Here is a 17,511-nt window from a genome sequence, read left to right as displayed (position 1 = left end):
AATAGTGATAACAAACTTAAATTGTCAAAATCTATGATGGCTGCCTGTCGGCCATGTTGTTATCCGATTGATCTCAAAACGCAATATGCATAACTAGGCACCAAGGGAAACTTACATATGCAATTTGAGAAAGATCCATTCAGTACATTCTCAGAAATAGCGATAACAAACTTCAATTGTCAAAATCCAAGATGGCTGCCTGTCGGCCATGTTGTTTTCGGATTGGTCTCAAAACGCAATATGCATAACTAGGCACCAAGGGAAACCTACATATGAAATTTCAAAAAGATCCATTCAGTACTTTCTCGGAAATAGTGGTAACAAAATACAATTGTCAAAATCCAAGATGGCTGCCTGTCGGCCATGTTGTTTTCCGATTGGTCTCAAATAGCAATATGCATAACTAGGCACCAAGGGGAACCTACATATGAAATTTGAGAAAGATCCCTTCAGTACTTTCTCAGAAATAGCGATAACAAACTTCAATTGTCAAAATCCAAGATGGCTGCCTGTCGGCCATGTTGTTATCCGATTGGTCTCAAAACGCAATATGCATAACTAGGCACCAAGGGGAACCTTCATATGAAATTTGAGAAAGATCCCTTAAATACTTTCTCAGAAATAGCGATAACAAACTTCAATTGTCAAAATCCAAGATGGCTGCCTGTCGGCCATGTTGTTATCCGATTGGTCTCAAAACGCAATATGCATAACTAGGCACCAAGGGGAACCTTCATATGAAATTTGAGAAAGATCCCTTCAGTACTTTCTCAGAAATAGCGATAACAAACTTCAATTGTCAAAATCCAAGACGGCTGCCTGTCGGCCATTTTGTTTTCCGATTGGTCTCAAATCGCAATATGCATAACTAGGAACCAAGGGGAACCTACATATGAAATTTGAGAAAGATCCCTTCAGTACTTTCTCAATCTGAAAGCCATGTTCACGTAAATAAAACATCCATGAACAAATAAACAATACACATTATAAGAAAATCAACAATGAACATAAAATTATTTTGAAAATAGAATGTGATTGCAATGACAAAAATACCAGTGATGAAATCGTAAAAGGCGTATAAAATAGAGCTTGGATTTCTTTACCTGGCATTCCGGCCTTGCTCTTGAATAGAGTAAATGTAATCTCCTGGCATTTTTTTCAAGATTTTTAAAAACATGCATAGAAACTTTGAAAAATAAGATTCAAAATCTAAAACTATCCAAGTAATTAACCTGAAAAAAAATTTAAGTCCACCCCTTTTTTTTTAAAAAATTGTGTAAAATTTCACAGATTTCTAATTGAAATATACTTCGGGTGTATAAAAAGTTGTATCAGCACTTAAGAATTAAACATACACATTATCCTGGTTTTTATATGTATATTTCGAAAATGAAAAAAAAAAAAAAACATGTACACCAAAATAAACAAACAAAACAATGTATATATAAATGGCACAAAATATTTTAAGTACAACATCAGAAATGTCAGTATAACATTAAATGAGCATATGAATTACCTAGAAGAAAAAAAATGCATAAATAAATATTATCCTGCAACTTTCAGCAGCTTTCTACCATTTTGAAGAATTGTGATAGACTATGAAGCAGTTACCCTTTTTTCTATAAAAGGATTTTAAATGAGTTTCATTTGACGTATATATATATTCCTTAAAATCAGATGAAGTGAAACTAGTCCATTTTTAACCTATCATCCACAAAAATGTCATTTACATTCCTTAAATATTTTTCTAATTAATGTGACTGCAGCTGTATATATTCTTGCAACATTAGAACAAGCAATTTTATATACAGAACAGCTACTACTTCTTAAAACAACCTGTGTTGTATTTAATACTCTGCATATTGGCCTGAATAAAAGATATTAATACTTATTTAACAGATTATAAAAGTAACAAAATTATTTTTAGAAGATTTTTACTTCCAATAAAATTTCATTAATTCTATGATCAGAAAAAAATAACTGACATAAAATCATTAACACTGTTTAAAATAAAGACTTTAAGACATTACAAAAATTACATTCACAAGCTAGGTTCTGGGAGCTTTTCAAGTCAAGACACTGATTTCAATGGATATATACTTTTTTCCCAGATCACTAGATGATACTGTTTGATATTTAAGTATTCCATAGAACCCCCAATTCTACACTAAACAAATGCTGATTAATGAAAGCATGTTTTGACAATAAAATACCCTGAAAAATCTCTGATTAACCAGAGAATCACTCTAGCAAACTTAGCTACAAATCTGAATGAAGTATTCTAGAACCCAACTTCTGGGAAAACAACAGCAAAGTTGATACCCGAGTTTGCTGAAATGATCACACACATACACAAACACAAATAAAGAAAATAAGTTTTTTTTTTCAAGTGGAGACTTGTCTTCATTTGCCAAGGGTATTGTTCAATACACAACTCATTTTGAATCGTAACTCTTGGTAAGCGAAGATGGTGGAGATTAGGTCTTTTTTTTGTTGTTGATCACAGTATAAGCAGTTTGACCAGTTCAACCAGAGTTGATTGTTTATGAAATAATGATGGACCTAGTCATTATATGATGATTTTGGACAAGTTTTGCCCTTGACCAAGATTTTCAAGGCCTGTATAAATTTCTGAAGTTCCATCAAGATTTATCCTTGAAATGATACAACTGAAAATTGATAAAATGATCTGTCTGCATAAACTAACAGTAACTAGATTTTTCATTGCTATCACAATATAGATTTGTAGATATTCAGGTGTTAACTAAATTATTTGATGACAGTGTTGGTGGAAAGTCCTGGAAAAGGTACAAAGAAAAACAAGGGCCATAACTCTGTATAGATTGGAATACAAAACCACAGATTTTATAATGCAAATCTCTACTATCGAAAAAATGTACTCGTTCACATGAAAAATTTGGAACTCTGCTGCAACAAGAATTTTTCTGGACGAAATGACAAACACTTAAGTAGGCCATAGCACTATACTGAGAGAATTTCATGCAAACTGAGAAAATTACTGTTGACAATGTTCGAGGCCTGTTTTCAGAAAAAAATATCATATATCTGTATATACAAGGGTTAAAACATGGACAACTCGATGTAATCCCAATGTAAACTAGCAATTTAATTTTTACTCATTGTAGGTTCAAAAAGTCTATTTCATATTCCACAAATAAGGTGGAAAACAAATGATTAAATCTAAGCCTTTCGTCCCCACCAGTACTAGTAGAAGGGGATTGCCAGTACTTGACTGGGAAATACCAATACTGCAAATCCACCATAAACCGAAATCTGAATAAAACATTATAACATATCACCTGTTACCTGAGGACCTAACATCAACCCACCCTCAGCATTAACCTAAATCCTTTCCATCTCTAATCTATAGACTTATGCCTTTTTTCCAGCTCTGAAATTTTATCATTACGAGATTATTTTTCATTTTAATTTACATTGTCGTCAACCTTGTGAACATTTTTTAGGATCAAAAAATCTATATATATCAAGAAATTATATTTTTACAAGTAAGAGGTCTGGAGATACAATCTTGGTAGATTAAAGAGCTTAGATATTTCTTGTATTGAGCTACCGGCCATGGTCAAGGAGCAAGTAAATTCAAATGAGAATAACAAGAACTCTTCTTTATTGGAGATAAAATAGAATGTACTTAGAACTTTCCACCTTAACACTTAACAGATGAGAATAAATTCTTTAAGTTTTATATAATTTCACATTTTACAAAGTCAATGTTTTGATAATAATTCTCAATAGGTTCAAACACATTTGTGGTAAATGTTTTTGAATTTCACTTTTCAAACTATGAAGAATGAGAAGTTAATAAATTCAGCAACATTCATCAAGATGTTAAATTTAAAGCGAGAAAAGTACCCTTATACTGTAAGAGAGACCTTCGTATTAGGGCCCTTTCAACAATATTCATGAATTAAAAATTTTCCATATTATTGAATTTAAGGGAAAAATCTAAAGCGAAGAACATTCCTTAAATTCTTTAATGGAAAAAATTAAGTTATATTCTATTGAAAAATTTGATTTAAGGAATTTATTAAGGGCCAGAGGTATATGTAGGTCGCTGAAACCATTAGACATGAATTAATTAAATGTGTATATTTTAAAGACTGAGACCATCTCCTTCCATTCTGCCACTCAGGGCCTACCACAGGAAACCTAAATCAATTATATATTTGGTTTTTAATGACTAGAATACAGCAAATGATGAGTGTGAAAACATACAAACAAATAATTTGATAGATTTTTAAAACATGAATATAACAACATCTCTCTTGTTATTAAGGATTAAAATAACACTCACGGTATGGAATAATGAAGATTGTCCATTAGAAATCTTTGATTTAATGTTTTACACACAGAATATTCTCGACAGAATTACACTGAATTCTATAGGATAAATGTACCACTCAATACACACAACCGTTACCTGAACTTGGCAGTAAATATAATTTACTACAACAATATAAACTCCAGATCATTGATAAGTTTCGGAGATCACTGCAAGGCTCGCTTGTCAAAAATATGTCAAAATCAAGAAACGAAAAACAAAATCTATTTAAAGAAAAAAGTTCAATATCTTCATGATTTTTTTCATCGTGTTCATTAACATGTATTTCACTACAAAATAAAAGTTGTATACTCATTTCATGAATAAATAAACTTTGCAGTCTTTACTAATATATTCTGGATAGTAATACTAAAATAGATATCGATTCCAGGGCATTTAATAGAACACAGAAATAATGAAATTCATTCATTTCAGTAAATTCATCAATGTAGGAGATCTGTAGATGCTATATCTTGCCTTCGTGTGAAATCTTCCATCTCAAAACCGATCTTCAGCCCTATACCATTTTATATATAGGGAACGATACCATTCCACTTAGTCACAGTAAATATCACAGTCATGGAAATGTTTGACAGCTATGCTGCACACTATTATGTACATTGTTTCTGAGGACACTATTCAAACACTGATGTGACCCAGATAGGAAAATACATGCAGTCAAACTCAGTAAAGTCTTGGAACAGGTCAACACAATAAAGCTCTTTGGTTACCATGATTTTTGTTTTGATCGCCATTTGGTTATAGCTTTCCAGAGTCTACACACCATACCTCCCCTGAAATAGATATATATATAAAACAAATAAAAAACAAATTTGTAAATTGACTTTCTAAACATAAACTGACTTTCTAAACATCAATTTTGTAAATTGACTTTCTAAACATCAATTTTGTAAATTGACTTACTACTAAAAGAAACAGCAAAGAGTAAGATCTTTTCTATGTAAATCTATACGCATAAATTCAGAAAAGCTGCACTATTTTTAGTGTTGATGTCAAACCTATGTCGTTAAATTAGTACAAATTCTTAGATCAATATAATCTACAAACTTAAGTTTTTTAATATAATTTCTATTCGTTCCTGAAATGTCCTTTTTTTCTGTATTATCTATATATCTCTTATAGCTGGCTATCTCAAATCATCTCTAACCTCTACTTAGTATTTTATTTCATTTACAAAATCAGGGTTTTACGTTTAACACTACAAGTCAAACTGGGTGTTGTTCATGTCGAGTCAAACCTGTGCTGTACATCAAATACAGAGTCAAACAGCGAGTCAAACTTGTGCTGTACATAACACATGGAGTCAAACAGCGAGTCAAATTTGTGCCGTACATAACATCCAGTTGCAAAATATGAGTCAAACATGTCCTGTACATCATACACTGTGTCAAACTGAGTCAAACCTGTCCTGTACATCACAACCAGAGTCAAACCTGTCCTGTACATCACAACCAGAGTCAAATTGAGTCAAACCTGTCCTGTACATCATACACTGTGTCAAACTGAGTCAAACCTGTCCTGTACATCACAACCAGAGTCAAACCTGTCCTGTACATCATACACTGTGTCAAACTGAGTCAAACCAGTCCTGTACATCATACACTGTGTCAAACTGAGTCAAACCTGTCCTGTACATCACAACCAGAGTCAAACCTGTCCTGTACATCATACACTGTGTCAAACTGAGTCAAACCAGTCCTGTACATCATACACTGTGTCAAACTGAGTCAAACCTGTCCTGTACATCACAACCAGAGTCAAACCTGTCCTGTACATCATAAACTGTGTCATACACCTTATACTGTTGAACATTCCAGACTGGAGGAATTCACTGTCCAGACTTACCGTAAGTTCAATTGCCGTAAATCCTCGTAATTCACAATTTCTAATATATCTTCTAAAGTGTACTGTTCTGCGGACACCTGTAAGTTAAATAAGGTAATCACTCAAAATAAACCAGTCAAAATCAAAATAACTTCTTACATAAAAAGGATTTTTTATTCAAATTAATTCTTAAGATTTTCTGATAAAAAATCTATCTGAGAGGGTTGCATGAAGTGACAATTCTACCAGTCAAATTTTCTTTCACATCCACCATGCCTAACATTTCTTTATTTATGGAGTCCTCCTGTGGGACATGAAACCTGACTTTACCGACACTGTATAGGACTGAGTCAATATGTCTGATATGACAGTGTGTCGGTAAAGGCAGTGTGTCGGTAAAGTTAGTGTGTCAGATATGACAGTGTGTCGGTAAAGGCAGTGTCAGTAATGACAGTGGAGAATGTCACTGTTCTGATGGATAAGGTCGAATGATAAAGGATGTTGTTTAAGCCAGTGGTCAGTAAAGCCAGGTTTCACTGTACATCTTTACTGGATTGGTACATACTATCTCCACCACACAAGAAGAACTATATCGCAAGATGGACATATTTTGTGCAGTACTTTATGTTCTGAAATAAATCAATTTCACTTTCAGCATGTTTTAACTCTCCAACACATTTTACAGTCTATCAGATGATACCCTGATAGATTCAGAACATGATTTAATGGCATTGATATAGTACCCAGTACTATTAACTTTTCCTACCTGTCTTTATGGCTAAATGTCAACTACACGTCAGCTACTGACCACATCACGTCAGCTACTGACCACTAGCCTACCTTTTGAATGGACTCCTCATCTAACTTCTGCTCCTTCAGCCAAGTCACCAGGGACTCGTCTGGTGGTTCATGGATTTCTGGAACTGAAAATCAGAAAAAAAGGTCAAGCTCGCAGTATATCAATCCGCAAAATTAGTACAAACTATTATTTGTAAAACGTAACACTGAAAACATCTAATAATGCTGACTGTAATTTGATAATCACATTTTTAATTGATAACAATTTAACTAGTGTTGTCCGCTAAATGGAGGACTAATATTAGTGGACTAATACCACCAACTCCCCAATCCTGTAACCTGATTCCCTTGCTGCCCCGAACATGCACTTGTTGCTGACTATGAAGTTTTGAAAAGTTTGAATGAGAACTCGTAAAGTACGAGATTTAGTCAAAGGAGCATCATTGCAATAAAACAGGCGGATCCAAAAATAGATTCAAGATTCACAATTTCAGTGTCTGACAACTACATTAGTGAATTAGTTTCAAAAAGTTTGGATAGAAACTGTAAGAGTAGTCTGGACAAAATCATGACAGACATCAAAATAACACAAGAATTGATGACACATTTGAAAAGTGCACAAAGAGTTAATGAAATATTTCAAGGATTCACTGGAATTGATGACAAACTAGAAAAGTACATGATAATTGATGACACATTTGGAAAGTGCAGTAGAAAATTACATGATAACCGATGACACATTTGAAAAGTGGACAAGAAAAGTAAAACTGGTTTCTTAGGAATTGCTGACAATTAAGAGGTACAAAAGTTTAAGATAACAACATGACCTTCAATTGACCTTGTCATTGGAGATCTTACCTCGTTTACCCTGAGTTGTTGGCATGGTGACATTTGGATGGCTCAGATTCCCAGACACTCTGCAAATAGCATGACTCATGATTAATGTCAGGTACAGACATATTAGTTAAAACATGAACTTTTAATTTTTCCAAGTCCATTAACACAAAATATTTTACTGTCCCATCAATGCGAAAACAATTTACTTGCCTTATACTTTTGCAAATTCAACCATAAAATATTGAATTTTTGTCACCAAAACATTTGTTGAGATATACACAAATAATGAGTGAGGGCTTACATAGGCCTTTCATGTTGGCCAATTTTCAATTAAACATTGTTGTTACCTAACTCTATAATAATGTAAATGTAAATTAAGAATTTTAAACTGTTTCCCAGAAAAATTGCTGGAAAATCATAACAAACCATTCAACAGTCAAAAATGTTGAATGGTGTGGAACATCTGACCATGCCCAAGCATTTAAATGATTATGATAAAGCTTCTTTCTGACAGTGATTGTAGACGTCTGCTACAGTATGGTTTGGGGCTATATCAGACAAGGGTTTTCTGGATTTTATTATTGAATGGCCTATTTCTGATTAATTTTGTTTATTCAGTAACAAAACATTTGTTTCATGCCATCAGACAACTGGATACTATTTTGAAGTTGCTGGTGATTTAAAAATAATTTTCTTTTTTTATCTAGACTGAAGAATCACAGTCCTGGAAGAAAAAGACACAGATACAGAGCAACCCGCTTATTTGCATACCCCTTTTTCCACGACAAAATATGCAAATAACCGGAGTATTCGTATAGGTGGAGTTGGGTTTTGGCCCCTCTTATACACCATATAGATCGTCAGGTAGGTACTCAAAATGGGCGCTAGATCTATATGATTGTTTACGTTATTTGCATTAAAAATATATTTAAAAAAATACATTATTTAAAATATAAAAGTAAATACGAAATACATGGGTTGTTATTCTTTGTAAATGTACAAATATTTGCATACACTTCATCGTTTACTACTTGTCACTCCGAGTCTCTGGGTCCGATATCGGTCATACGGGCGTGGGTTGGCACTACGATGTACAATGTCATCGTTTCAATTAACATTCATTATCGTCTCGAGATGCGTTGTGTTCCTGCTATGAGTATATTAGTTGTTTGATCATAGATAATGAACTGCTGAAGCAATAGACTGTCTTAAATGACCGTAACATGTTATTGTCGTTTAGGTTTGTTTTGGAAAAGGCGCACACACACAAAGAGTTGTCGTTCATTACACATATGCCCCCACAATGCAACGCGCCTAGTAAACAATCATGGCGATCGCAACCTGCCTCAGCGAGTGTTCAAGTGCACAGAACACAGGTTTGGATCGATGCTATAATAAATAAATAAATAAATCTCATCAAAAGATGAGGCATATACATATTGTATTCAGTAATTCTTCTGCACATTGCTACTGATATGGTCTGAAAAATAACTTAATGTCGATATCGATGCATCGAACGTAACCTGTAATGACGAAGTGTGTACATCGTGTCGAATCAATATGTAAGTTGAAACACATTTCATAAAACTTTTATTACGGGAAAATCACAAAATTACCCTAAAATCAATTAAAATTTTTCGATTTTTTGGAATTTTTATATGCATATAAGCGGGAGTCGGTGTTTTAGTCGATGCAAATACACGGGATTAAAATACAAATATAAAGAAGGAAAAAATCGGGACCTGAGAATTTTGTGCAAATAAGCGGGATATTCAAATAACCGATATGCAAATAAGTGGGCTCCTCTGTACTTACTTGACATGCTCTATATGGAGTTTCTTATCCTCTATTGACTTTCGGAGTAGGTTACCATAGGAACGGTTCACATCAATTAACTCATGCAGTAATCTGTAAACAATATGAATCTATTTTAATGTCTTAACGATCATGATCAATATTTTTCAAGAATTACACAAAAACATATGTCTCATTTCTCCTGCTAGAAATTTCTTAAGTGATTTAAAATTTTCTATTACCACACAACAAGAGGCCAAATGGGCCTGCATCACTCAAAAAATCCAGCAAAGATTTTATTGCTACCAAAAATCAATTCTATAAATGAAAGTATATTGTGTATTGAAAGAGGTACAAAGTATCAAACCAGAGTCACACTTAGACTTTTTCTCTGGTGACCTAATAATACTCAAAATTAAGATGAAGGAATTATAAATTCTACAAAATCCTCAAACACTCCTGACTTTCAACTACTATTTGGATCAAAGATTTTCATATCTCTAATTTTGTACTGATTTGAGTGTTACAAAATTTTTAACCATGCTAAACACCAAATTTGGTTGCTTTAGCACATATATCCTCTGAGAGATTTATTTTAATGAAACTTCTAACATTGGTGTGCTACAGTGTGACAGAAAACTGTGTGGAACCCCACAGTTGGAATTCCCCTCCAGACCTCTGTTAGGGTGAGACAAATATATTAATATGTTTTGTTTAACATAAATACTGTCTACTCTTGAAGGTATGAGGCAAATACAATGAAATGTTTTGTTTAACATAAATACTGTCTACTCTTGAAGGTTCACCTAAAGATAAAGGTCACAGGATTCGCCAAGATTGATCTACATAGGAAGGTGATAATTGTTGTACACTGGATGTACAGCTGAACCCAACGAGATGTTGTACAGATGGACGGACTTGTGTATGCTTTCGTTACAGCTGTTGTAATAGACCTAATATTTAAGTTTACCTCTCACAACAATTTTTTGATGGCATCACAATGATATGATTTTTTTCTGATAATTTCCATGGCATATCATCACCACTCATCAAAAATAGATAGATTAATACATACCATACAATACCTAAATATACAACACTACAGTACAGAAACAAATATTTCAAATAAATTTTTTTTTTTTTTAAATAAGACTTTTTATCTATGATTTATATCTGTATATTTAGTAAATGCACATAACTTGTTGGATTAACACCAATATCAGCGACATAACAAACCTCAGGTTGTCTTCTTCAATGTTGTCGAGTTGGGTGCGGAGCTCGGCTGTTTCAGGACTAGGTCTGTATGCAAGGGCGGATTTGTTTGAGTTTGTGGACGGAACACCTGATGTATCTACTTCATCTTCCTTACTGCCTACTGACAGACTAGCTCCTAACTCTGTAAACAGACAAATAGTGACAGACTTAAGCTCCTAACTCTGTAAATGGACAAATAGTGACAGACTAAAGCTCCTAACTCTGTAAACAGACAAACAGTGACGGACTTAAGCTCCTAACTCTGTAAATGGACAAACAGTAACAGACTTAAGCTCCTAACTCTGTAAATGGACAAACAGTGACAGACTTAAGCTCCTAACTCTGTAAACAGACAAATAGTGACAGACTTAAGCTCCTAACTCTGTAAACAGACAAACAGTGACGGACTTAAGCTCCTAACTCTGTAAACAGACAAACAGTGACAGACTTAAGCTCCTAACTCTGTAAATGGACAAACAGTGACAGACTTAAGCTCCTATCTCTGTAAACAGACAAACAGTGATGGACTTAAGCTCCTAACTCTGTAAGTGTACAAACAGTGACAGACTTAAGCTCCTAACTCTGTAAACAGACAAACAGTGACAGACTTAAGCTCCTATCCTGTAAACAGACAAACAGTGACAGACTTAAGCTCCTATCTCTGTAAACAGACAAACAGTGACAGACTTAAGCTCCTAACTCTGTAAATAGACAAACAGTGATGGACTTAAGCTCCTAACTCTGTAAACAGACAAACAGTGACGGGCTTAAGCTCCTAACTCTGTAAACAGACAAACAGTGACAGACTAGCTCCTAACTCTGTAAACAGACAAATAGTGACGGACTTAAGCTCCTAACTCTGTAAACAGACAAACAGTGACGGACTTAAGCTCCAACTCTGTAAATGGACAAACAGTGACAGACTTAATCTCCTAACTCTGAAAATGGACAAATAGTGACAGACTAGCTCCTAACTCTGTAAACAGACAAACAGTGACAGACTTAAGCTTCTATCTCTGTAAACAGACAAACAGTGATGGACTTAAGCTCCTAACTCTGTAAATGGACAAATAGTGACAGACTTAAGCTCCTAACTCTGTAAACAGACAAACAGTGACAGACTTAAGCTCCTAACTCTGTAAACAGACAAACAGTGACAGACTTAAGCTCCTAACTCTGTAAACAGACAAATAGTGACGGACTTAAGCTCCTAACTCTGTAAACAGACAAACAGTGACAGACTTAAGCTCCTAACTCTGTAAACGGACAAATAGTAACAGACTAGCTCCTAACTCTGTAAATGGACAAACAGTGACAGACTTAAGCTCCTAACTCTGTAAACAGACAAACAGTGACAGACTTAAGCTCCTAACTCTGTAAACAGACAAATAGTGACAGACTAAAGCTCCTAACTCTGTAAACGGACAAATAGTAACAGACTAGCTCCTAACTCTGTAAATGGACAAACAGTGACAGACTTAAGCTCCTAACTCTGTAAACAGACAAATAGTGACAGGCTTAAGCTCCTAACTCTGTAAACGGACAAATAGTGACAGACTAGCTCCTAACTCTGTAAACAGACAAACAGTGACAGACTAGCTCCTAACTCTGTAAATGGACAAACAGTGACAGACTTAAGCTCCTAACTCTGTAAACAGACAAACAGTGACAGACTTAAGCTCCTAACTCTGAAAATGGACAAACAGTGACAGACTAGCTCCTAACTCTGTAAACAGACAAACAGTGACAGACTAGCTCCTAACTCTGTAAACAGACAAACAGTGACAGACTAGCTCCTAACTCTGTAAACAGACAAACAGTGACAGACTAGCTCCTAACTCTGTAAACAGACAAACAGTGACGGACTTAAGCTCCTAACTCTGTAAATGGACAAACAGTGACGGACTTAAGCTCCTAACTCTGTAAACAGACAAACAGTGACAGACTTAAGCTCCTAACTCTGTAAATGGACAAACAGTGACAGACTAAAGCTCCTAACTCTGTAAATGGACAAACAGTGACGGACTTAAGCTCCTAACTCTGTAAATGGACAAACAGTGACGGACTTAAGCTCCTAACTCTGTAAACAGACAAACACTGACAGACTAGCTCCTAACTCTGTAAATGGACAAACAGTGACAGACTTAAGCTCCTATCTCTGTAAACAGACAAACAGTGACAGGCTTAAGCTAACTCTGTAAACAGACAAACAGTGACAGACTTAAGCTCCTAACTCTGTAAATGGACAAACAGTGACGGACTTAAGCTCCTAACTCTGTAAATGGACAAACAGTGACAGACTTAAGCTCCTATCCTGTAAACAGACAAACAGTGACAGACTTAAGCTCCTAACTCTGTAAACAGACAAACAGTGACAGACTTAAGCTCCTAACGCTGTAAGTGTACAAACAGTGACAGACTTAAGCTCCTAACTCTGTAAATGGACAAACAGTGATGGACTTAAGCTCCTAACTCTGTAAACAGACAAACAGTGACAGACTTAAGCTCCTAACTCTGTAAATGGACAAACAGTGACAGACTTAAGCTCCTAACTCTGTAAATGGACAAACAGTGACAGACTTAAGCTCCTATCTCTGTAAATGGACAAACATTGACGGACTTAAGCTCCTAACTCTGTAAATGGACAAACAGTGACAGACTAAAGCTATCTCTGTAAATGGACAAACAGTGACGGACTTAAGCTCCTAACTCTGTAAATGGACAAACAGTGACAGACTTAAGCTCCTAACTCTGTAAATGGACAAACAGTGACGGACTTAAGCTCCTAACTCTGTAAACAGACAAACAGGTGACAGACTAGCTCCTAACTCTGTAAGTGTACAAACAGTGACAGACTAAAGCTCCTAACTCTGTAAATGTACAAACAGTGACAGACTTAAGCTCCTAACTCTGTAAATGGACAAACAGTGATGGACTTAAGCTCCTAACTCTGTAAACGGACAAACAGTGACAGACTTAAGCTCCTAACTCTGTAAGTGTACAAACAGTGACAGACTTAAGCTCCTAACTCTGTAAACAGACAAACAGTGACAGACTTAAGCTCCTATCTCTGTAAACAGACAAACAGTGACAGACTTAAGCTCCTAACTCTGTAAATGGACAAACAGTGACAGACTTAAGCTCCTAACTCTGTAAATGGACAAACAGTGACAGAATTAAGCTCCTAACTCTGTAAACAGACAAACAGTGACAGACTTAAGCTCCTAACTCTGTAAATGGACAAACAGTGACAGACTTAATAAAAGCTCCTAACTCTGTAAACAGACAAACAGTGACAGACTTAAGCTCCTAACTCTGTAAATGGACAAACAGTGACAGACTTAATAAAAGCTCCTAACTCTGTAAACAGACAAACAGTGACAGGCTTAAGCTCCTAACTCTGTAAATGGACAAACAGTGACAGACTAAAGCTCCTAACTCTGTAAACAGACAAACAGTGACAGACTAGCTCCTAACTCTGTAAATGGACAAACAGTGACGGACTTCAGCTCCTAACTCTGTAAATGGACAAACAGTGACAGACTTAAGCTCCTAACTCTGTAAACAGACAAACAGTGACAGACTTAAGCTCCTAACTCTGAAAATGGACAAACAGTGACGGACTTAAGCTCCTAACTCTGTAAACAGACAAACAGTGACAGACTTAAGCTCCTAACTCTGTAAGTGTACAAACAGTGACGGACTTAAGCTCCTAACTCTGTAAATGGACAAACAGTGACGGACTTAAGCTCCTAACTCTGTAAACAGACAAACAGTGACAGACTTAAGCTCCTAACTCTGTAAACAGACAAACAGTGACAGACTTAAGCTCCTAACTCTGTAAATGGACAAACAGTGACAGACTAGCTCCTAACTCTGTAAATGGACAAACAGTGACGGACTTAAGCTTCTAACTCTGTAAATGGACAAATAGTGACGGACTTAAGCTCCTAACTCTGTAAATGGACAAACAGTGACAGACTAGCTCCTAACTCTGTAAACAGACAAACAGTGACAGACTTAAGCTCCTAACTCTGTAAACAGACAAACAGGTGACGGACTAGCTCCTAACTCTGTAAACAGACAAATAGTGACAGACTTAAGCTCCTAACTCTGTAAACAGACAAACAGGTGATGGACTTAAGCTCCTAACTCTGTAAACAGACAAACAGTGACGGACTTAAGCTCCTAACTCTGTAAATGGACAAACAGTGACAGAATTAAGCTCCTAACTCTGCAAATGGACAAACAGTGACAGACTTAAGCTCCTAACTCTGTAAACAGACAAACAGGTGATGGACTTAAGCTCCTAACTCTGTAAACAGACAAACAGGTACCTTCACTGGTCACAACTGACATTTTATTTACGAGACATACGAGGTATAGTATCTATATTTGGAAGTCGACAGGAAAATTTATACAAACAACAGTACATTTGTTCTTCGCAAGTCTTTGGGTCTTTCCTGTCATACAAACCAAATATTTCGGACATAAAAAATCTTGAAGAACTTGCAGATGTTGGTACAGGCCTTGAAGGCCTTTGTCAAGAATTGCTTAAAAGCAACTAAAGGCTACTAGGTCATATGTCTCGTTTACTAAATGAGTCACTCTGGTCTAACTGGTCAAACAGCTTGGAACTTCCTAAACGAAAAGTAGCCCTAATGTTATAATTTCTGTTTACCGTCGTTTGGAAAAACTGAAATTTGTTTAAAATACTAGGTACTTCAGAAAAGTTATCAATGTCATGTCTGATTACAGTATTAAGGAATAGACTAAAATCCTAACATTTTTGTCAAGAAAGGATTTTGTCCATCTTAGAAAGGTTTGGGTAAAAGTTGTCTGATTTAGGAAGGTCAAGGACTGTGACTTTACCTGGAGATAATATAGTGATAGCACGCTGAACCGCACTGCGTAGGAGATTGTCGAGGGCAAACATCCAATGGGGCTGGATATTGTGGCACTTCAGACATTTACCAACCTGACACAGAAAATCAGACATATTGAGAATAATGAAGAGATACATGTCACTTACCAATCCCCACCAACTTTTACATTGTTATCGGTTATAAAGTTAAAAGATTTTTCATTGGTGGGCAGCTCAAGTTCAATGAGCAAACAAGAAAACATCTGTAAGGTATGAATGCTATGAACTTGGTGCTAAGCTACTATGGTTTAAACATGAACCAAATCTGTTAAGGGGTTCTTATGGTATAACGTTAATTCAGAATGGGAAAGGACACTGTGTAGCATTCAGAAGAGGTCAAATGTGACCTTTTAACCTTGTATCTTGATCCTTGACAACCAGACCATGATCAGGTGTAAACTTTGGTCTAAATATGAGCCAAATCTGTTAAGGGTTGTATGACATTAAATTGGAATGAGAAAGGACAGTGGCCCATTCAGAAGAGGTCAGATATGACCTTTTAACCTTGACCCTTGACCACAAGAATATGATCAGGCGTAGAACTTGATGTTATGACACTTTGGTGTGAAATGTTGAAACATGAACAGTAGCATCACTGAAAATATATTCACAAAAATGTACCCCTGCACAAAAAATATTCTTGACTTGATTCCGCTATATACAGGTCTGTATGTCAAAACACGATGCATGTCAGATAATTAACAAAAAATAAAGTACCTACAATAAATTTTAATTGCTAAGATATGAATTTGAGGGAAGACAATTTAACTCACTAAAATTTTACCTTAACTGACTTGAATTTTGATGTTAAACAATTAATTTTACACTCGTTGAATTAACCCCCTATATGGTATATATATCAAATTTCATATAAATATCTGTAGGTGTGATGGGAAAAATCCCGTAAGTGATACCGTTACCATGGACACTATGACACAGGTCAGTGACTCAGATGTAGGCCCTAAACATGGATATCTAATATACTTACAGCCTCATGGAAGACATAGAGGGCGAGTTTAATCTCCATAATGGCCGTCACATCAAAGTCCACGAGGATCTTAAGCTTTTCTGTAAATGACAAGAAAAATGAAAATAACTTGTCAAATTACAGGAAGTGGTCTTAATTGTAAGCATGCCGAGTAAAATCAGAGTGAGAGAATTCGTCCGTAAACTGTCGCAGTTCTTACCTAGAGTTTCACTGATAACACCAGCATTCTGGTCTTGTATATATGTGCGAAGCCCACACAACAGCGGCCGCAGATGTTCCTGTGAGAAGTTAAAGTCACGAGATTTATTGTAAACAACATTTTCCCTATAATCCACCACACATAATATGTACTCCTGGCAATGTACTTTGTAATGCCAGTTTCCAAACATATCAACACAATGTATGTAAGTTAGGCTGGACTAGTTCTATGAATTAAAATCAGAAACATATTCCACGTAATGTTATTCTAGATGTTCTAAATCACGATAATTTATCTGTAAGTACCAAATCACTGTATCCCTGTCCTTGAGACTGGTCCCCCAAGCTTAGATACACTATACATGTGCATATATGCAGTTCACTGCTTCTTTTTTTCCTTTTTTGTTGAATTTTTTTTTCTCAGACAGATTTTAGAAAGGAACATTCATTTAAGCTTTCATTCACAAGATATTGTGATTTCCTTTAGATTTCTATTCACAAGAGTTTGCCATT

General features: G+C 35.5%; 1 protein-coding gene across 4 annotated transcripts in view; it reads right to left on the bottom strand.

Moving 5' to 3' along the window:
• The window catches only part of LOC117327071 (mitogen-activated protein kinase kinase kinase 5-like), a 75,194-nt gene that overhangs the window by 2,182 nt on the left and 55,501 nt on the right, over window positions 1–17,511 (bottom strand). For 3 of the 4 annotated variants that reach the window (XR_004532567.1, XR_004532569.1, XR_004532568.1), the window contains 9 exons: window positions 17,000–17,078; window positions 16,801–16,880; window positions 15,761–15,866; window positions 10,871–11,030; window positions 9,656–9,748; window positions 7,862–7,920; window positions 7,046–7,128; window positions 6,227–6,303; window positions 1,705–5,154 (listed from right to left, as the gene is read on the bottom strand). Coding sequence is in view for 1 of the 4 variants with exons in the window: in XM_033883900.1 (XP_033739791.1) it covers window positions 5,088–5,154; window positions 6,227–6,303; window positions 7,046–7,128; window positions 7,862–7,920; window positions 9,656–9,748; window positions 10,871–11,030; window positions 15,761–15,866; window positions 16,801–16,880; window positions 17,000–17,078 (804 nt within the window). In the remaining 3 variants the exon portion in view is untranslated. Of the gene's footprint in view, window positions 1–940; window positions 5,155–6,226; window positions 6,304–7,045; window positions 7,129–7,861; window positions 7,921–9,655; window positions 9,749–10,870; window positions 11,031–15,760; window positions 15,867–16,800; window positions 16,881–16,999; window positions 17,079–17,511 lie in introns of those variants that run through there. The other variant, XM_033883900.1, reaches the window with a different exon arrangement.

Source organism: Pecten maximus, chromosome 5, assembly GCF_902652985.1.
Source record: "Pecten maximus chromosome 5, xPecMax1.1, whole genome shotgun sequence".
Classification (NCBI taxonomy): Eukaryota; Metazoa; Mollusca; class Bivalvia; order Pectinida; family Pectinidae; genus Pecten; species Pecten maximus.
Note: the sequence above shows the minus strand (reverse complement) of the source record. Positions and strands in the feature narration are given on the sequence as shown.